Below are 22,743 nucleotides of genomic sequence, written 5' to 3'. Positions count from 1 at the left end.
TTCTCTAGAACACAATGGAAACAAGTCCCCAAGACTTTTTGTGTTAATTCTTTAGTATTCAATTCAATCAAGTATTCAATATAAATAGCACTCTGTTACTTCAGCTCAAATACACACATTTAATTTGTAGACCTATTTAGAATGTGTGGCCAATTATTTCAAAGCAGCAATATATCATCTGTGTCAAAATACAAAAAGTTTGTTGTTTGTTTGTCCTCATACTGTATAGGCCTACCACAGAAGTTCTATGGTAGTCTACTGGTCTTGACTCTGTCTGGACCTCTGAGACTAGGTGAAAGGATTTTTGTGCCAGTGTAAAAGCAAAGTGTTAAAGCACTTTACACTGTAAATGCCAAGTGAAAGTCAATGAGTAGGCCTACTGCAGAGTGGGACCATGAGAAATGGAATATGTTCCAAGTTTTTAATTTAATCAAATGGGACTCTACCCAGTTCAGTGCCCTTACTGTAACACTCAACGGTCAGTGCAATGCCAGGCTGGTTTTTATTGCCACCTAGCGGCCACTTTCAGACATATTCTTTGTATATCTCATTCAGTACAATCATGAAGAAATAATAATAATAATATTTTTCGGACTTTTACTTGTAACAGAGTATTTCTACATTACAGGATTATACTTTTGACTTTAGTTAAACATTTGAATACTTTTTCCACCACTGCCTGGTTGAATCATTAGGTGGGCGTGGAACGTAATGACGCAACACTTCACCACGTAAACCGTTCGGCGCTTATTTTCAAAAGATGAGCAACAACACACAGACAGGAAGGAGGAATAATTCTTCTCTCTCTGCTAGTGATCAGTGATCAGACAGTATAAATATCTTCCTTATACTTTCACAGGCATCTGACACCGACCGATCTTACTATAAACATCATAAGGTACGTTGTGCTCATATAAGGAAAATAATTCTACTGCCTTTGCTTTGTTAGCCGTTAGCTATTGTAGTTAGCCTACCTCTAGCTACATGCGAATGCTAACTTGGGATAATAATGCTGCAGTGCAGTGCGTGCTACATGTTCCCTTATCTTCATGCCATGCGTCAATTAATGGTTTTAATTGTTTTCATTATAATTGCTTATTCTTCGCTTACACGGACGAATTTATACCCAATTTGCGGCTGGCTCTACTGTCATTATGGGTATAAACCATAGATAGACTGTATAAAATATAGGTATAAACAAGCCTGGGATCCAGCCTGCTACACTACGTTCAGTGGATTTGTTGACAGTGTCAGTGACAAAACAAATCCTCTGGCTCTGAACGTAGCGTTGCAGGCTGGAATTGGCTTGATCCCATGCTGATAAACAAGAAGTTGAACTAAAGTAGGGTACATTTATGTCTGATATTGTTGTACCGACACTGACAGTGCAAGAAGTTTTTTATATGAGATACTTAAAGTGTGGTTCCTGTGGAAATAAGCCTCGGCTTTCTAGGATCTCCTTTTAGTTGACCTTGTACCAGTGATTTGTACTGTCATGAAACTGTACTTTTTTCTATTGCAAACTTCTAATACATTCTTCAATCAATCAATCAAAAGAAGTTGAACTAAAGTAGGGTACATTTATGTCTTATATTGTTTTACCGACACTGACAGTGCATGTTAATTTTATTTTTTACTTGTATACTATTTATTTATTTGTATTTGGTATGGCTTTATTGATGGGATAGACTGTACAGGGGTCTTCAACGTTTTCAGGCCAAGTTGAGTTGAGAGAGAGCTGAAGCAGGGACGGACCCCCATAACCTTTTCATAGATTCCATATAGTTCATCATTTGACAGCACGGTCATCAGTGTATTTTGGATTCATGTCAGTTTGTGTTTTCAGTTATTTAACCACTTGAACCGTCAACACTTAATAAACTTGACCTTTCACTCTGTACTTAGTCTGCAAGGTGTTGTGAGCTTGTAGATCGGATATTTTGTACTAAAGTTTTCAGAATATGAACACTAGGGTTCAAGTGGTTAATATAAACAATTAGAAAAAAACGTTCTATCACTCAAAGATTTGGAGTGATAGAGTGATGTAGTAACTCTGAGGAGCCCCTAGGGGCCCTGGACCCCCTGTTGAAGACCCCTGGGATAGTAGATTGGCAGGAAATGGGGAGAGAGATGCTAAGTGACACTTTTGGGACCCTACTAGTTACCTTTTTTGTATTTGGGAAGACATCTTCCCAAATACCAAAAAGGTATATGTGCTAATATGTGCTAAGTGACACTAAGCAAAAGCTGCCAGGATCAGGACTCGAACCCACAACGCGCTGTAAGGCTACTTCGGTGTCTAGTTGCTGCGGTCCGGGCACCTAGACTCCTACATGACGTGTTAACAATGTTGCATTTCCAATAACTCAGGTGAGACCTGAGTTGCTGTTATCGCCAGAAGATGAGTGCGTCTACGACACCCGTGTCCCGGGTGCGTCAACAGAACTGGAGCTCTACGTCTCTGAAGAGTAACAAGGGACTGTCCCCAGCAGCCTGCAGCACTCCGCTCCTAGCTGCCTTCCCCGGCAATGACGACGAGCAGGAGAGACGTCAGAGACGCAGGTCCAAAGTTATTGACCTGCAATCCGCAAATGACTCCTCCATCTCTGAGTCTCCGGCTCACAGGTAGGCCTCCTCCTAGGGGTGGGTGATATGGAAAAATACAATATTACAATATTTTTCCAAGCTGTATCACACAATACACGCAGGGGTGAGATGCCATGGGCTGGCCTGGGCTCGGCGAGCCCACACTTATTTTGCTGCACGCACGCGCGCCTCATATGCACACTAATTAACAATAAAAACAGTGTGCAGTCTGTGCACGCATGACGTCATGAATTTAGAGGACCCACACTTCTAAAATCCATATCACGCCACTGGATACACGATCTTATCACGATTCTTTTTCATTTTATTTTTTATGGTTATTTTTCAAGTTACTTAACAGTACAACCACCTACAATAACAAAAACTACAAGAAAAAGTGTTAACAGACCATTTAGGGGTCTAGGGACTCTGGGTTCCTTTTGGGAGGTCTAAATTGAACCGTACAAGTATGTAACTTTGGCAGTATACAAATGAAACGAAATGGACCCATAAGATAAGGGTCCATTTGGTTTCATTTGTAAACTGTCAGAGTTAAGGGTCTCGAGACCTTGACATTTTAAAGTTTGAGAACTACTGATTTAGACCATAATGCAGGTTTAAATTAATTCTGCAATGAATGAATCTCTGTATTAACAATTCAACAGGATTTTCATTGTATCACGATATATACGATATCTCTGAAAAGGCTTATCATGGATGGAGACATTGTATCATCGCAACGATATTTAGCACCCTATCGCCCACCCCTACCTCCTCCATAAACGTACACTGTCAGGGAACCTCTGGTCCACAGACTTGCACCTACCCTCTATCTCCCAAGCAAACCTTGGGGGGCCGAGCCTTCTGTGTGGCAGCCCCCACCCTGTGGAACTCTCTCCCAGTCCCAATGGGGAATCGCCATGCTCCAACAGACACTGGACTCTTTTAAGGCTGTCTTTGAAATACACCTATTCTCTCAGGCTTATGGCAAATAGTTGTTTGTTTTGTTTGTTCGTTTGTTGGTTGGTTATTCATTGTTTTTATGTAAAGCATCCTTGAGTTCATGAAAGGCTCTATATAAATTAAAGCTATTATTATTGTTATTATTAAAATGAGAACCCAGTCCCCATAAAATCAACACCTCTGCACAGTAAAATACCAAAGTTAATGTAATACTGAGAGTGTACAGATGGGTCCATTTGTAAACACTTGGAGTTACAAATGGACAAATCAATGGTATATACAGTATTAGAGAATATTAGTGTGTTGTGCCTTCCTTGAAATGTTTCTGTATTGATTTCTGTACGTCTGTGTGTATGCAGTGTCTCAGGGACCCCCGCTGCTGTGCCCAAGCTGTCAAATGCTCAGATCTCAGAGCATTACTCCACCTGCATCAAGCTCTCTACAGAGAATGTAAGTGCATACTGTGTGGTTGTGCATATACATTTAGATTGCATTTAAAAAACAAACAAAGCTAATAGTTTAGAATAGATCGACTCAGAATGCAATTTCATCATGTAAGTATATCATATTTAACATGCAGAAACATAGAATATGATTAGAAAAGTAAACAACCAAAGGCCTTTATTTTGCCTTATTGTAAACGCATTGTAGCATTGATAAAACAAGGAAAGATAGTCCTCACAAAACACATAGGCTTAAAAACACCTTTAAATCCTAATGGATCTTTGCTGTTTGAACCTCATTTGAGCACCCTAGAATGGGATTTGTGTACGACTACTTTCACACTGCACTAATGCAAATACACATTTGAAAATGTAAATGTTTTATTTTATTTTTGCTGCAGAAAATCACCACTAAGAATGCCTTTGGTCTCCATCTGATTGATTATATGGCTGACATTCTGAAGCAGAAGGATTCTGAGCTCACAAACTTTAAGGTATGAACCGTATTTTTTTTTTATCATTGTAACATCCTTGGGGCACAAAGAAAGTGCATTTTGTGCAGGGCATTACCTGCTTAAAGATCTCAGCCGGTTTATTTACTTAAATCAAATATATCATTATTGTATCAGAGTCAAATGTTTGGAAGATCAAGTTTAGCCACTGGTCAATAATTACATTTATCTTTCAGACAATCATGATCAGAATTCAATACTACTGTCTATTGTAGCTTTCTTAACTAAAAGGTTTACATGGAATAAAGTTCTCAGTCGCCACGACTGATCTCAGTCATTTGGATTCCATAGAAGCGAGCATGTCTTCTATGAAAGCATGTTTCGCAGTGAAAATACAAGCTCTCAATGTGTCGCAGATGCATTGAGAGCTTATAGATTAGCTATATCAACCCATCAAAACCAGGAAAGCATCCATGTCGTTTTAGATTTTGGCATTGGCTTTTTTGCTATTTTTGAAAGTGTTTGAAAAATGTTGAATCATTTTGCATTTATTAACAAATCCCTTGGCACGAAAACGTTACGAAAACTACTGATTTAGATGGCATTCATTTTGTAGACTAAGTTTTAATGCGGTAAGATCTAGAGCTTTTGAAGTTGTCAAACCAGCAATACGTTCAAAAGCATTTTGTAGGGGGCACGGTGTAAAAATGTACCCTCACAAAAACATGCAGTAATCCTGGTCTCTATACTGCCTCCCCCTGGCCAGCCGGGGCGTGTGATGGAGGGGAAAGGAACTGGTTGGAATAACGTGTTCCTTGAACTTCCTTCCACGCGCTACGTCCAGCTGGGGAAACTCCCCCCTGTCAGGTGAAGAGAAGCGGCTTGGACTCCTCATGCATAGAAGGAAGCATGAGGTCGGTCCGTTGCTTTCCCCAGGTTGGCAGAGGGAGTGTAGCGCCCAGGATAACATTAGATAATTGGCACCAGGTGAAAAATGGGTTGCAAAATCGTAGGATAAAATTATATATATAAAAAATAAATCTTAATCGTCTCGGATATTCCATTTAAAAACAAAGGTTAAAGCCTCAAGCTGTGGTTTATTCACCTGGTTTGCAGTATGTAAAGCAGCAGGAACAATATTACTAAAACATCCTCATTTTACATATCGTGTTAATTGTTTAGCAATCATCGCTAATGTGGGAAGAGGCTCCATTCTCACTACAAATCACACATTAGGACATGGTTATACAAACATTTTCCAGTTGTGAGATTTTTGCTTTAATCCATGGGTTTAGTATTGCACCTTATAAATCATGGCTGATGTGTAAAGTGGTGCACTATATCATGGACAAATGCCCTTTGTATTTGTTGAGTTGCCCGTCTCTGAAATATTTTTCTGCCTGTGATCATCCAGGTGGCAGCCGGCACTTTGGATGCCAGTACAAAGATTTATGCTGTCAGAGTGGATGCTGTGCATGCCGATGCCTACAGAGTGCTGGGTGGGCTTGGCGCAGAAACAAAGCCTGGAGAGGGTGAGAAAGCAATCCAGCTACTGTCCAATCAATGTGTCCACAGCCTCTTATTAGTTGAGATGATTTCACTGTGTCAAATCAATATGCATGGAAAAACAGGAGGATGCAGGTATACTGTAGATGTGTATGTGTTTTAGTTTGGTTAGGCCAAGAATCCAGCTTGTATAGCAAGCAGGCCCACCCATGTAATTCAAATAAGATTTATATTTTGTCCCAAATAATCTTTTGTTTTTTTGTTTGTTTGTTGTCATCGACAAAAGTGTGCATTTGTGAGAAAGAAATATTAAACAATATTAAAGCCAACCTATTACTGTTTATGTTCAGAAATAAAGTGTTGGTGTGAAAGATTAAAGTGACTGTTTTTAGTTTTATGTATTATAGACATGCTTGTTTGTTCAGTAGTATGTGTATGCTGTTAAGTAGGAGTGGTCGCGAGTCACAAGACAATACTTCAGGGGCCGCCAGTCAAAAACACGCAAGACCTGCAGTACAGACACTGATAATCTTTTTCCTTATGTGCGTGTTTCAGAGCCTGGTCATGAGGGGGAAGATATGGATGGCAGTGGAGAACTGGCTGTCAAGCAGGTCAAGAAAAAAAGGCCCCCCAAGAAGACTGTAGAACAGAATCTCAGCAACATCAACAGCGCCGAGTCTGAGAGAAAGTGTGAGGTAGAGTATCATGGCCATCACGTACCGAAGAAGACATCCTCTTCTGTCATTCTGGCAACCCTTAGTTTTCCTTGACGTGGCTAGGGATGGGATGATATGAAAATTTCATATCACGATTATTGTGACAAAAGAAATCGCGATTTACGATATTATCACGATAATCAAAATCCATTATCCTGGGGCGGAATATTTGCCAAAAAATAGCAGATCTACAAGCTCACAACGCGTCACGCTGTGACGCGTTGTGAGCTTGTAGATCGGCTATTTTTTGGAAAAGACATTTGATAGAGTGTAAAAAAGACAGTATCAAGTATGTATATTATAAGTACCTTTTACCAATTGTAGAAAGTTTAAATGGTACCGGATATGCAGCTCGGCAAATAAAAGGTGAATTGATCCCAGTGCATGACGGAGGACAATATCACGATAAATTAAATCTCCACGATACGATTATCGTGGGTGTTTTTTATCACGATAAACGATAATATCGAGTATCGTGTACTATCGTCCCATCCTTAAACGTGGCATGAATAACCATGAATGTGCTTAAAAGGTCATGAATGCTCATCTTTGCTCATTCCATTGGTTTGACCTCCTGCCCCCCAGGTGGACCCCATGTTCCACCGCATGGCGTCCTCCTTCGACGAGAGCAGCACGGCGGGCGTCTTCCTGTCGGTGCTCTTCAGTGAGAACTGCCGGTGCGAGCTTCTCTTCCCCTCCGACATGACCTTACTGCAGTCCACGTCTACCTACAGCGCCCCGCCCCTGCAGCGCGTCCCCGCATCACCCTTCACATGTAAAGTTCCTCTCACATTACAATGACCGAAGAACCACTAGTGGAGTGTCTTCTTTTTATATCTGTGTTTGCATCCGTTGTTTAGTACTTTGTTACAGATCGGTTTCTTAACTCATACCCTGCCAAACCCGAGGAACCCGAGAATTTCGCGATGTCCCTCCCTGCCACGCCCGAGGAACCCGAGAATTTCCGCCATTTTGGAAAAAAAAAAAAAAAAAAAAATTCAAAAAATTTTTTTTTTCAAAAAATGTTTTGGGACCCCAAAAACGTTAGTAGGCATGATAGCGATCGCGAAATTGCTTGTTTAACCCCCATACAACCCCCATACAACTCAGGTAGCAGACCTCCAAGCTCACAACAGTGTAAAACATAATGGCTGCTATCTCATGAATGCCTGAACGGATTTCCATTCGGATTTTTTTGTTTGAAAGCTGTGAGCAATGTGGACACACGTGGTGCATTATCTAGGCATGGGTGTGCATGATCCGTGCACTATGAATTACATGGAAGTCTATGGAGACGAATGGCAGTTAAAGAGTACGAAGGTATTGTTAAATGGCAGCATATGAGTTAATAATGATGGTATGTAATGTAATCTATCTGACCTTTTTTGAAAGCTGTATCCACCATTTTAACACTACCCACAGTTAAATACAGTGTGTTAATTCTCTGCCAGGCCGAAGGCGGAGCCAAAACTATTCTCCACCCAAAACATATTTTTTTATATTGCTCCTTAAGATTTTATCCAAACATCCTTATTGGATAAGACAGGCTTCCAAAGTTTGTGAACAAAATGCCTCAAATCATGAACACAGCTTCCAATTAGCCTCTAGCTATGCCCCTCCCAAAAAGCTTTTGTCCGATGCTAGCTTAGAATATGCCCCTCCCAAAAAGCCTTGGCAAGCAGGAAGTTATTCTAAGCTAGCATTGGACAAAAGCTTTTTGGGAGGGGCATAGCTACAGGCTAATTGCTGTGAAACTACATATCGGCCTGTTATAGCGCCACTAGGAGGCAGAGCATCGCTCAAATTGGCACGTTATCTCCATTGTCATGTCATTAAGACGGACCAATTTTTCATATTCCATCCTGATTGATTAAGATTGACTTCTACCTGGCCTGGCAGAGACCTGTGCTACAAGGAGCAAAATCTTCTTGTTTACCCTGAGTTAAGACACATCCTGACACCTTTTGACAAGCAATGTACTATATACTGTACATACCGGTTGACATAGAAATCCTACTTTATGACTAAAGCCTAGCGGAATTGAAAACTCTCAAAAGCTTATTTACAGTGCTGTAACATTCACACATCAGACATGTTGCCTCAGCAAGGCAAAAAGATGGACTCACTTGCCCTCCCTCTCACAGTTCATTATTAATTCGCTAAAACAAAACATCATTCTCGCAGCCATAAAACAAAGGGGTCACTATGTGGCAACTATGACCTCCTTACCTATCCTCCCTCATCCCTACCAGCAGCTGTGTCTCAGGGTCATGCAACACATAGCAATCAAATATAATAATATATAATTCACTTTACGGTGTACACACACCTAAACAATTGAGAGTTCACTGTTCACTGTGTTTCTGTCAGGTGGTCTTCAGCGCTCCCAGGAGAGGAACGCTATCTGTCCTTCTCTGAAAGACTTCTCCTTCACCAGTTGGAACCCTGATCAGGTGAGACAAAGTAGTCCGAAATATACAGTATTGTTGGGGTAGGGTGGGTGGTGTTACTGTTTATCCACCTGTATGTTTTTCTTTATCGACACAAACTATAATTTAGTGGAGGTGTTGTGCAGAAACACGAGAACAAAATTGGTCAAAATGGTGCTTGAATATTCTTTACAAAATAATGTAAAATATTCTATGCCCTAAAACTTAATTTATATACATTTCTCTGTGCTGTGGGTGGTGCTGAGAAATGCGTTCTTGTGAGAGATAAATTAATTATTCATACTTAACATCTTATTTTATAGGCTCTTTTTATTAAGATTAGGTAATATAATTGTTTAAATAAAAGCCCAGGCTAGGCTATTACGTTTTGAAGATTATTGAGACTGGACATTGCTCCGAGCGACGCTCTGGGAAATTGTTATAATCAAACCAATCTAGTCAGTCAGACTTGGTATAGCATACTCTTTTGTAATGTTTTTTCTGTAAAATTAATTATTGAAGTACTCAATGTGACAAAGAAGTTTTACCCTGAGGGACAATTCCAAATTGAGTTTTTATATCTCTTTCTTCGGTCAAGTGGTTGTGACCTTGTCTGCTATCATTACCAAATGGATTGCCTGTTTCACCCTGATCTACATCATCTTGAATTAAAGTAATGATATGTAATTCTCATGTGCATTCAGTACAGCCAAGGTTAACTGTCTGCAGACGGCAAAGGAGGGCGTTTAACTTCATTTTTTATATTCAAAATTGGATTGGATATAGAATATTCTTTGTCTATCCTACTCTGCTACCAGTTGGATTTTATCTGGATGATTTTCAGCACCTACTGTATTGTTTGGCCAATGGTGGTTTGCAACCTCGTATTTTTACCTGTGCCCTGTGTGCATTAGTGTGTTGGTGTATTGTAAGTAAAGGATACGCATTGATGCGTGTGTATATTGCTTTGTAATATGTAAATGTGCCGTTTACTGTATTGCTACATTGTCTTTTGCATTCAATCATAACATTTCCATATCCTTTTATTGCACATGACTAACATAATCAGATTTTATATTGAAGGTTCATGCAAAACACTTGGTTTGGCACAGTGACATTTGAAAACCCTAAAAGAGGATAGGACTACTTGCATAGTGAAACATGCAACTGCAGATCATACTCAGGGGTTAAAGTTCTCAGTCCTGGGGACTGATTTCAGTCTTGAGGATTCCATAGGGACTGTTTCTGAGATCAAAAAATGTATAAAAAAATGGAGAGATGTAGCGATGGCCGTCAAAACGCTAGTCAAGTGATCTCCAAATTAAAAAGCAGTTATAATTTCAAGATATGAGTATTTGAATTGTCTAGACTAGCAATAGAATAGAAAGAACAACTTCAGAAGATACTTCTATAAAATGAAGCATGGATTGGCACACACACATTCAGTGAAGGACTTCAGGGAAACACCCTAAATATTGGTGTGTGCTGAGCACGCCATGTTTCTAAAATCACATATTGGGACATGTTCTGAAAATACATTTCAGTCTTGGGATTTTTTTTGGCTTTAACCCCTGCATACTGCTTCATGATGAAATCAAATGTGGATCCTTGCAGACCATGAGCCAGCTGCTGGAGAAGGTGAAGCAGGGTGAGCATGTGTTCGACGTCAACGCAGAACCTGAGCCAGAGGCAGAAGAGGAAGACTGCCAGGACTTTGGCCAAGACTTTGATGCTGAGTATGAGGACGGACCAGGAGAAGGTGGGGAGGAGTTCAAGGAGGGCGCCGAGGCCCAGCGCAAAGGCCGGTGAGTACAGATGGGGGTCTGGTAGAGGCCAGGTGGCTCAAAGTAGGGCTGTCACCATTACAAATTTAAGTTGGCGATTAATTGTGACACAAATAATTGTGGATAATGATTGAATTGTTTTTGGCATTGAACAAATTTGGAACACATGAATACAACTTAAAAGTTTGGTTTGGTTTTTAGGTTTCCTATAATCACAAATTGCAAGGGCAGATATGACCAGTCCCAACTACTGCCCCAGGTTATTGCTGTAAAGATGAATTTTGTGTTAATCATTATGGCATCTTAAATAATAATGAATAATACCATGCGAAAAATTGTTGGGTACAATAAGAATTCGCATCTGGAAAATGCCATGGGTTCTTATTCTAAAAGGCCTGATATTTCATTCATGGTGACTGTGAGACCAGCTGAGGTACAGTGCAACAGTGGGAACAGTAGTGGGGTTTTCGATGGCCTCCTTATGAAAACTATGAAATTAATTAGTAACTTTGTCTTGGGAAAGGTAATTGGTTTCCCTGTGGTCTGTAAGAAAGCTGGTGGTTAATTTGTTAAAACATGCTGATTGGGGCAAAATCCTCTTTTTCAGACATACTGAATTAATGAGAGAATTAATATTTATTGTCTGTGCCTGGCTTACTTGCACAGTGATATTAAAGCTTAAAAGTGAAATAATGAAAGTACAATGGTAAAATTCAGTGATACAAAAACACAAATGAGTGCAGGACAGGTCCACAGTTCCTTTTTTGTCCGTCTGTTTACACTGTGTTAAGTCCCTTGTAGCACTGATACCAGGCCTTCAAGCATTCTATTGACTAGACAGCATCGATTGCACATTTGTTCATTTGAGATAACAACCCCAAAGAGACTTGTGAGGCTTGTGAGCATAGGGTTCTGTCTAGCATAGTGATTTAGATAGTTAATATTGGAATGCTGTTGGTTTGGCATTGGATATTGTCAGAACCTATTGTCACTATTATCCATCTCAAAGAAATAAATACAAAGGCAACTTGACTGCGCTCTTCATAAAGGTTTATTCATAGGCTGGCTAATACAGTATGCCGGTCTGTCAATAACTAATTTGTGTATTTTACTCCTGTATACTGTATATGATATGTATTAATGGAGGGTATATTATGTGTTTTGAAATGTATTACTATAGCTGTATTATGAAGACATCATCATTCATGAATCCACCTCAAACACCATCCTAGTAATCTTGATGGTTAGGGTTGCTAATGAAGTGAATTATACATATTATTACTGTATATTCTTTGATTTCTATGTGTTTCATGACCCTGAGACACAGCTGCTGGTAGGGATGAGGGAGGATAGGTAAGGAGGTCATAGTTGCCACATAGTGGCCCCTTTGTTTTATGGATGTGAGAGAGAGATAAAGTTCTTGGCGTTTAATGAGCTCTGCAGAGAGAGAAGAAAGAGTGATGTCTTGTTTTAGCGAATTAATAATGAACTGTGAGTGGGAGGGCAAGTCAGTCCATCTTTTTCCCTCGCTGAAGCAACATGTCTGATGTGTGAATGTTACAGCGCTGTAAATACAACTTTTTGTATCATTTTAGATCTGTGTCAAAGTGAACTGAGCTTTAGTCATTAAGTCCATAAATTTAGTAGGATTTCTACGTCACTATCATACTGACTTGAGTGTTCATCCTTGGTGGTGCAGGGACGTTATCCCCATCGGGGAGGGAGACATCACCACCATGTGTCTGCAGCTGTCCTCTCAGCCCAGGGAGTACTCCTACTTCAGCCCCAGGACCATGGCTACCTGGGCAGGACCTGGATACTGGCAGTTCAAACCCAAGCACAAGCGTGAGTGGCTTCCATGGTTAATACTACTTTTATTATGTAGAATAAATATTAGTCAGTTACCTGTATGTTTCTCTGTACTTAGTGTATTTGTGTCTGATTGGACTATTATATGTGTTGTGTGTGTATGGCTACAAATAACAAAATATGCTTCAACTTTAATGCTCAATCTTTTTGGCAGTTCTTTGTTTTACTTTAGAAGTGTCCCTCAATTCCCTTCTAAAGCAAAGCGGAATTGTCAAAAGAATTGAGCAAAGGTGCACATTTTCTACCTATGGCATCTGTGCTGAATGTATACAGATGAATCACTCAATGTATCTTTCCTTTTATTCTAGTCGATCATATGCCTGACAAGGAGACTCGTAAAAGGAAGCCCAAGAAGACCTTTGAAATAGACTTCAAGGATGATGTTGACTTTGACACCTTCTTTCGAACCACCAGAGTAAACTTATTTATTTATTTTTTATCGATCATACAGAAACATTTCATGTGGGTGCATATTACACGTTAAAAGACAAAAAAAGCTGACTTATGTAGATTTGATTGCAAAAAATCTTTGTTCCTAGATGATGATGTCCTCCTCCAAAAGGTTAATATTTTGAGAATGCAATGGACTTTCCTGCCATACATCGGCTGTACCACTTGCCTCTCTTTAGGTTGTCCTCAGAAGACTTCCTGTGTTTACTTTTGACACTTGACCTTAGCACAGAGCAGTCTCAATATACAATAAAATGTCAAATCTTTGGTTCCATTACTATAGCAACCACTTAATCATCATTTTGGGACAAGTTATTTATTTATTTTCCTCCTTTTGATGCAGGCAGCTAACCCAGGTCACAGTAAATGAGCCTTTCCTAGTCTGTGCCTGTGTTATCTGAAGTTATGTTTACTGACGATTTTGTAACTTCCAATAAGATGGATATGCATGTCATGACATTTCAAGTGTTTTGTATTTATCTCTCTCTCTCTCTCTCTTATACTCTATTTTTTTATAATTATAAAATATAATTCTAAGAACTGTCAGAATATGTCATTGAACACCCACAAGGTCCATAAAATGCCATAAATGACTTAACTTATGCCTACATAATATTGGAATAGAAACTGTAGGTGCCCTGTGGAATACTGTTCACTGAACTGAATCTGTCTTAATCTTTGTCCCTTAAGGCTGCCACCACTCACACCAAGTCTGCCCTCAGTACTGCCAGGTCCAGTAAAAAGACCACGCTCCCAGCAGACTTTCAGTTCCCCCCAGAAACACTGTCACAGCTCAGCCTAAAACCCTCCAGCACGGTAAGGCTATCCACATTGACTTGCCCGCTCAGATTTAGGATTGAGACCAGTAAGACTCCCTAATCGGGAGATAAGCGACCGTTGGTCGCTTATCTCCTGTCACACTGCTGACATCAGTATGACATCACACCGTACACAAATGACCCTTATATAAGACCGGCATTATCTACCGACAGATTAGTAACAAGATGTCAAAATCATTGAAGGTTTACCCTACTAACCAACTGTTTACCATAGCAACCATGTTTTTTACCTTAGCAACCAACTGTTTACCCTAGCAACCAACTTTTTACCACAGCAACCATGTTTTTTTTACCCTAGCAACCAACTGTTTACCCTAGCAACCAATTGTTTACCATAGCAACCATGTTTTCTTACCCTAGCAACCAACTGTTTACCCTAGCAACCAACTGTTTACCATAGCAACCATGTTTTTTACAGGGCCTGGGATTGATGACATCAGAAATCTCCATATATGGGCATGAAAGGGATTTTGTTTCTGGAAATATGTCTGTGGGGTGCCACATTTGGAATAAAACACTTACATCACACATCTGGATATCCATACAGCCCATCTAGTTTGCCTGTGTCCATTTATGCCCATATATCTGATGACATTGGGACAATGATCTCCATATATGGGCATAAAACTTATGTTAATTAGTAAAGCCTGGGGATCTCCATATATGGGCATGAGGGGTACCCTAAAAGGGCATCATCTGGGAATAGCAAATATAGTTATCCTAGAAAGTGAAAATCTTACATCAAAGGCCATAACTACCTACCTACCACCATACTGCATTCCTCATTAAACTACCTACCAGTAAGATGCCTAAGGGAGAAAAGCAAAGGGCGAGGTTGCACCATTTCTTGGTCTTCTGGCCAGTGATGTACATCGGACCATTTAACCATATATGGAGACATCTGGTACCCAAAGATATTCACAGATATGGGCTTAATATTGATGACATAAGGGATCTCCATATATGGGCGTAAAAGGGATTTGGTTCCCCTGGCATCACAGGGATCTCCATATATGGGCATAAAATGGATTTGGTTACCCTGGCAACACGGGGATCTCCATATCTCCATATATGGGCATAAAAGGGATTTGGTTCCCCTGGCATCACAGGGATCTCCATATATGGGCATAAAAGGGATTTGGTTCCCCTGACATTACAGTGATGTCAGTGGCTGGTTCTACAGAGGGGATCTCCATTTATGGGCATAAAAGGGAATGTATGTATGATGATGTCAGAAATCATAGACGTCATAGGACTTTCACATAACGAATAACTGAGTAAGCATGTAAACCCGTAAAATCTATATTTGGGCATGGCTGATTTATGACCTCATCATGATGACACGAGCAAACACAGCTGAATTGTATAAATGATCAGTGCAGAAACCAACAGAAGTATTTGACCAAGACTCTTCGATTTAAACATCAACAAAGGTGTGACGTTTGTTGATGGTCACGTGTGACGTGTGACGGACGGACAGACGGACGGCCGGTGGAGGTTTTCATAGTAAACTGCTCCCTGACGGTCGCAATTAAATTGTTTTGTCAAAAAATGTGCATAGAGGTGGAGGATGGGCGACATAAGGAATAGAAAATGATTATACCAGTAAGACTCCCTAATCGGGAGATAAGCGACCGTTGGTCGCTTATCTCCATAAATAGAGCAAAAATGTGTTTTTCCAAAATCTTCCTGATCCATGTTGTTGACATGAGTGTAGACATACTGTGTAGTGATTTTCGTGATTTTAGGGCAAAATCTGAATCGGCCTCATGGTGGCGCTAGAGGGCCATGTGAGAAATGAGGGGTGGGGTCTCCTCGCCGCCAAGGCGGACAAATAGGTACCGGCCCCGGCTCTCCCGGTCGCTCCTAGCCCGAGTTACGGCATTTTATGTGAGCTGCAGTGGCAGGGGGTCCTCCACTGGGGGCGCCACCACTTTTGCATCCGTTCTGGAGCACCAGGAGTGGGTGGTCCCCGGGAATGCCCCGTGAGCAGCCCCGTTGGGGTGGTCATTTGGTCATTTTTGCACATTTGGTAATTTTTTACACCTGGGGGTCCCCCAGGGACCTGGGGGTCCCCGAAACTCCGGGGGTCCTTGGAGGTTGTAGTTTGGCAGGCAAGGAGTGTGTGTGCAAAATCTGGCATGGATCGGGGCAACGGTTGCAGAGATATGAGCAGGGCAAAAGTGTGACGTGTGACGTGTGACAGAGGGAGTGACGGAGGGACAGCCGGTGGAGGTTTGGATAGTGTGCAAGTAACTGCGACCTACGGTCGCAATTACAGGATTAGAAAATGATTATATCGAGTAATAAAGTAAATGATCTGTATACATTAAAAAAAAGTAGGATTAATGTTGACATTGCAGGATTATTAGACTGTTTGCTATCATAATTTATTCTTTCCTTCTGTGTGGCAGAAGCAGGGAACGGCAGTTTTTTTCTGTACAATTCATGCATGTCAAGTATGTCAACAGAAACTTAAGTCTGTACAACTAGGAAATGCCACAGTGAAACTTGTGGAGAATGATATTTTTATGGCAATTGATAATGTGTGCATGTAAAAGCTTATTTCATTGAATCTCATAGTTAATACAACCTAGTCCTTGTGAAGCAGCAAATGTGTACTATGAATCTATTCATAGCTATCTTTACATGGAAGACAATGCTATTTTTTAAATTTGTCGCCTATAATGGCATGCAGCAAATAAGGGTTGATACTGATGTCATTGTTAAGTATTATATCCTGTTTTATTATAGTTGTCTCAAGATTCTCAAGAATCCACAAAACGTTTGTCTGGAGAGCTTGGAGAAGGTATTGGAGACTACGACTATAACAATGCCAACGATACAGCCAACTTCTGCCCTGGTCTGCAGGTCTGTTTTTTTATTTGACACTTAGCACTCAAACCACTGACTAGAACACCCAGCTGTAGATGAGCTGAAAGGTGCTGGTCAATTATAATAAATGGTCTAACCCACCTTCACAAATGTTCAACTTCTTTGTTAAGGGTGGAGACAGCGATGATGAAGGAGAAGCATTTGCTGGTTCAGATGACACGCAGCCTCCTATCGGCAGCATGCCCTTCTCGTCCCAAGACCCAGAAGGACTCTCCACCTATGGAGAGGACAACTTGGTCCCTGAGCCACACAGGGTGAGCTTTTTTTTTTCTTTTTGTTTATTATTATTAGGGAGGGCGCAGACAGAAGGGAAGAAGAAGAAGAATCCATTCGAGGCGACAATTGTACGGGGGTCATGTGACAGGAGTCTTGGGATGGAGGATATAAGATTAGATATTTTATCATACAAATAAAAATGTACCCATTCTAAAACTACTAGGAGTAGGAGCAGTGTGCGCCATTCTACCGCGCTCTGGGAGCAATTAGGAGTCTTGCTCAGGGACACACATCGACACAATGCTATCCTGGCCTTGAATCAGACCTGCAACAGCCAGGGCCACACTAACCACCTCTTTGTGAATCACAATTATTTTGACCAGGATAATTGTGACATAAAATGTTCATATTGTCCCATGCCTGCCGAGTCTGTCCCCTTCTACTGTGTATGGTCATGAGAATTACAACACACCTCATTGCTATTCTCAACATGTCAGCCTTGTGAAATCAATGGTGTCAGCCTTGTGAAAGTTCAAAGTATGAAACAATTGCTCTGTTGCTCATCAGTATGTGGCCATTTTTGGTGCATAATATACAGTAAATACTTAAATTCCAAGTAACAAAAATGTGAAGGGTCATCAGACAGTAAAACCAAGCATATTCAAACGACCAGTTAAGAAGGTACACTTGGTACACTATTGATTAATGGAATTCAATGAATTGGCTTGCAGTGTGCTTAATGTCTAGCTGTGCTTGCTTCTTTAGGTCAATAAGATTGAGATCAACTATGCCAAGACCGCCAAGAAAATGGACATGAAGAGACTCAAGAACTCTATGTGGACACTTCTCACTGAGAACCCAGAAAAACCTACAGAGGTGCGTTTGTTGGTCTTTAGTATTGCTGCCAATATGTCTGTGTTGCACTTTGTAAGTCAGTGTCTGAAATGCCTGACTTTCTATTGTAAATTGTGTTGATATGATGTATGCTTGTTATGAGTCTGTCTGTCGGTCTGTCTGTCTGTCTGCCCTCATTCCATTGTGTTCGCCTCACTGTGATCTCTGTAGGAGGCAGAGAAAGGAGAGGCACCAGAGGTGCCTGGACAGAAACTCTTCAGTGAGACTACAAACTCTCTGCTTCAAAGGTAGTGGCATCATTGTGGTTGACTTGAGTGTGCATCATTATATAATAATGACATCTTTCATTGAAGATAAATCATGTAGTGTTGAAAATCATAGCTCCAAACAAGAAAGTTTCATCAGAGGGTATGCTGGGAAAGTCTCTCTAGGTCATCCTCATGTCAAGACATAATAATAATTTATCTGTGGGTTTTAGTTGACCCCAAATTCATCAAGTGGACAGGGTTCCCACGGTCATGAAAATTCCTGGAGATATTTTGAAATTAGAAAAATATTTTTCCAGTACTGGAAAAGTTTTGGAATTGATGAAGGGCCCTGGAACGTCCTGGAAAAAATAGCTATTCATTGTTTTTGGTTTTTGAGCGGTGGTCACAACGCTCCTATACGTGGCCGTGTGTGTGGGTCTGTCTGTCTGTTTGTCTGTTTGTCTGTCTGTCTCCGGGTATGTAGCCTGCATGCAGTAACCTTTTTTGACCACACATGTTAAGGGAGGGGCGCTGTTGTTCAGGATAGGCCAAGCATAGGCCAGGCACACTCACACACAAACACACACAGGGGGCACACACACACACACACACACACACACACACACAGGGGGCACACACACACACACACACACACCACCGCTCAGTTCACACGAGTGTGATTTTTGATTTACTGCCACCATAAATCGACCTGCCACGATTTTCTAACCTTTTGACGTGGGCACGTGCGTGTCCATCGTGCATGATCCGCATGCACGCCACAGCCCATTCGCAGCGTGCACGCTTTATTTTTGCTATTTTCTTTTTTTTTGTGCGCTGAATTATTGTTATATCCTGGAAATTGGCTTAAATATTTTGGAAATGTTTTGGAAATTCATTGGTAGAAATGTGTGTGAACCCTGAGTGGAGTCAGAATGATTTGCTATACCAATGCTCCATACTGCATAGCAAAATCTGTGCGTTGCATAGTTACATTTTGGACATACAAGGTTTCCACCCGACAGCAACGATATGCATGTTTTTTATTAATATTTTAAAACATATTAGTGAAAATAGCCCATCTACAAGCTCACAAATAAGAAATGTGGAGTGCAGTCAATATAAATCTGTTTTATACCAGATTTATTGATGATACCTCCATTTAAAATAAATAATGTAACTTAAGGCAAAGCAGTTGCTTTCTCCTTGTAGGTTTTCATTTGTTTTAATTGATAGAAAACCTAGGAGGAAGACAGCTTGGGGAGGCTGATGACCGAAGAAGGCATTGGTAGTCTTTGATCCTTTGCCAGAAGGGCTTAGTTTCAAAGATGGGGGTCTTAAGCTCTACATTACCTATGGGCACATACTCACATCTCCACTGTTTGGTGAGATCAGGGTCTCCGCAGGTCTAGGAAATGAAGGAAGAATCTTCAACACTCTTATATACAGTACATATACAGTAAATATAACATTAAGGAAGCGATGAAAAGCAATTTTATTTGTTATTGCTAGACACATTTCATTTAGGCTCTGCTGTGAACAATTTACCGTAGGCCCTGCTGTGAACCAAGCATTAACACTTCTGGCATCTCTACGTCCTTAACCACTTTAGCCCTATTTTATGCTTCGGCTAAATATCTGACCACGTTTTGTATGAATGGATGTGCTCTATCTCTAGGTTGGTGGTAAACGCTTCAGGTTGTACAATCAGAAGTTAACAATAATCCAATAATTACCGTATAATATTAGGCTCTAATATGCATTGGCTGAACCTCCGGTTCAGCCAATCACAAGCTTCCGTGGGCGGGTCTTGCCTTACCCAAGATGCTTTTTTGATACACGGATTATGTCTTGTTTCTTAACTCCCATCCTCTCTCTGTTTCCATGTTTTTCCAGCTTGCCCTCCTCGATGGCTCAAAACCTTTCCGTTCCATTGGCCTTTGTGGCTTTGTTGCACCTTGCCAATGAAAAGGTAAGCTGTGTTCACTATGTATAACTGTATAAAGTGAGAAAAGTTGAAAGTCGCTGTTCAGAATTAATCAGATAACATTTCTATTATATTGTGAATTACTGGTTTCCATGTTAGGGAACCTGACATTACTTTTTATGATCTTTTCCTTCAGAATTTGGAGCTGGAGAAGGTTGATGACATGACTGATATAATCATCAAACAAGGCCACTGAGGGACAATGGAAGACTGGATGAATTGGTTTTAGTTGCTATTCTATCTGGAATTGTGTCTCCTCTACTGTTTGTCGCGTGTTTCCTAAACCCACCAGGCTTGAGTTAAGACCCGCCTCGCGGAAATGCCCCTCTCAATAATCTTAAGTATGACAGTTCGTATGAACGTTTGTGCTGCTCGCTCAAGTGCAAACTGCAAAGCGTTCCTACTACCTACCGATCCATTACAATAATACACGCAGCATAATACGCCCAAAGCCATATCCAAACTATAATAATTTAACTGATAATCAGTACGTTTTTATTTTGAGCACAGAAGTGACAAATTAATAGCTTTCTCAGTATGTTTTTCTCTTTAACAAAGTTACGTTTTTTGGCACAGTTTATTTTGTGCACTGTAGTGACAAATTAGTGACAGGCTTTTCTCAGTACAAGTTTTAAGATTGTCTTCATGCCTTTACTAGGTCAGACTTTATCCACCCTACATGTGTCCGGCAAGGATTTCAGCCACTCCTGAAAGTCCTCGCGTTTCTGCGAGGCGGGTCTTAACTCAAGCCTGGTGGGTTTAGGAAACACGCGTTTATGTCAAAGCCACGCAGCTCTTTAGCTTGTAATGAAGAATTACACACTTTACTGTTCAAAGTTATTCAGAGATGTTGTTATAAAACTGTCATGTGGTACCTTGTCGCTTTTAGTTTCTTTAATAGTTTTCCTTTTCTTTGTGTTTTGGTTACGTTAATCTACGTTAATATATCAATAAAGGTGCCTAATGATGGTGTGATGTTTATAGCCTAATTCATACTTTGCCATATGAAAGTGTTGCTCAACAGATCAATAAAGATCAGACAGAATATTTAGGAGGAGACACTGTTGTATGACCATTACATTTTAAGACTCCTGTCTCTGGAACCAGAGAAAGCTCTTTTGAGTCTTGACAGATCTTTCTGTCCTGTTCCTGTCCTGTTCCTACCCCTCCCCCCCCCCCCCCCCCTCCCCCCCCCCCACACACACTTGACTTTAGAAACCGGTTGGACCGGGGTTAGCGGTGCTGGCAGGGTGAGACAATGTGACTTTCAGACCTTCTGGGCAGGGAGGAGGCAGTCTTTCAACTGTGAGAAGGCAAAGAAAAGTCATTATGGTGTTACTTGCAGACATGCAGAGTTACTCCACACGAGTCCACAGGCTAAAGAATCGATCTGGATCGATGTGGAAAGATGGATCTGAGAGTTTGGCTATAATCCTGCGTTCACACTGGCAGATACAAAGATACACAGCTTAGCTTTGTATCTTTAGCAGAAGTTGAAACCATCTCAACTTATTTGTAGCTTTTGTTGTAGCTCTGATGAATCTTTGTATCTTCATGTTGCTGGCTTCCATTGAACATCAGGGGTTTTCAAAGTGGGTGACGGGGCACCCTGGAGTGCTGTGATGGCAGTCCAGGGTTGCCGTGAGATAATTTGATAATATTTGGACACTTATTTAGTGTAATTTTAAACTTTACAAGTACAAAGTTATTTTCCTTCAGTTCTAACCAAAATGGCTATTATCTCAACGTTTTCCTCGCAACATAATCGCTAAAATATAAGGTGCTGGGAGTGAAAATTGTGAATATAATACAGGGGTGCCTCAGATGAAAAAAATATTTATAATGGTGCCATGAGCCAAAAAAGTTTTTGAACCCCTGCAGTACATGTACAGTATGCAGCAACATATTTGTTTTTGTCATTTTTGAATAATATTTGACGTTTTTCAGAAAACTTAGAACAGCCTAACTGGGAGACTTAATGGGATCAACTTTGACCAAAGAATCCACAGACCTGGTTCGTTGTTTAAGTTGGACAAAATGTTTCATATTTTCCCAAATATGGAGATGATTGACGTCTGACATCATATATGGGCATTCCCAGATATGGGCTTAATATTGATGACATCAGGGATCTCCATATATGAGCATAAAAGGGACAAGGACGGAATTCATTTGCAAGTGTGACTCGCGTTGTGGTTGGTTGTGTAAGTTGGACAAATGTGGACATTTTATGAGGTGTCATGCACTGTGATGCACATGACATCAGGGCTCTCCATATATGGGCATAAAAGGGACAAGGACGGAATTAATTTGTCAGAACAGGTCAGTTATATCCTGCTGAGCTGGGATGAGGTGATGTCAGAACAGGTCAGCTATATCATTCTGCTGAGCTGGTATGAGGTATCTTCTTTCGTGTATGATCGTCCTTGATGATTGGTAAGTGACATTTTATTTCACAAGATTTGAATTCTTGTTACTTAGCTGCGTTTACATGGACATCTTTCTTTC

General features: G+C 40.7%; 1 protein-coding gene across 1 annotated transcript; it reads left to right on the top strand.

Moving 5' to 3' along the window:
- Positions 1-770: 770 nt before the first annotated feature.
- Positions 771-20,557, top strand: ncaph (non-SMC condensin I complex, subunit H). The gene is made up of 18 exons (XM_080738136.1): positions 771-898; positions 2,371-2,625; positions 3,909-3,999; positions 4,394-4,486; positions 5,859-5,976; positions 6,506-6,645; positions 7,252-7,441; positions 9,037-9,119; positions 10,710-10,900; positions 12,579-12,724; positions 13,057-13,163; positions 13,889-14,014; positions 16,792-16,908; positions 17,043-17,186; positions 17,914-18,024; positions 18,214-18,290; positions 20,145-20,220; positions 20,372-20,557. The coding sequence occupies exons 2-18, from the start codon at positions 2,402-2,404 to the stop codon at positions 20,429-20,431; spliced, it is 2,094 nt and encodes a 697-aa protein (XP_080594262.1). The 5' UTR covers positions 771-898; positions 2,371-2,401; the 3' UTR covers positions 20,432-20,557.
- Positions 20,558-22,743: the final 2,186 nt, after the last annotated feature.

Source organism: Nannobrachium achirus (assembly GCF_963921795.1).
Source record: "Nannobrachium achirus genome assembly, chromosome: 12".
Lineage (NCBI taxonomy): Eukaryota > Metazoa > Chordata > Actinopteri > Myctophiformes > Myctophidae > Nannobrachium > Nannobrachium achirus.
This window is presented reverse-complemented; position numbering and strand designations above follow the sequence as displayed.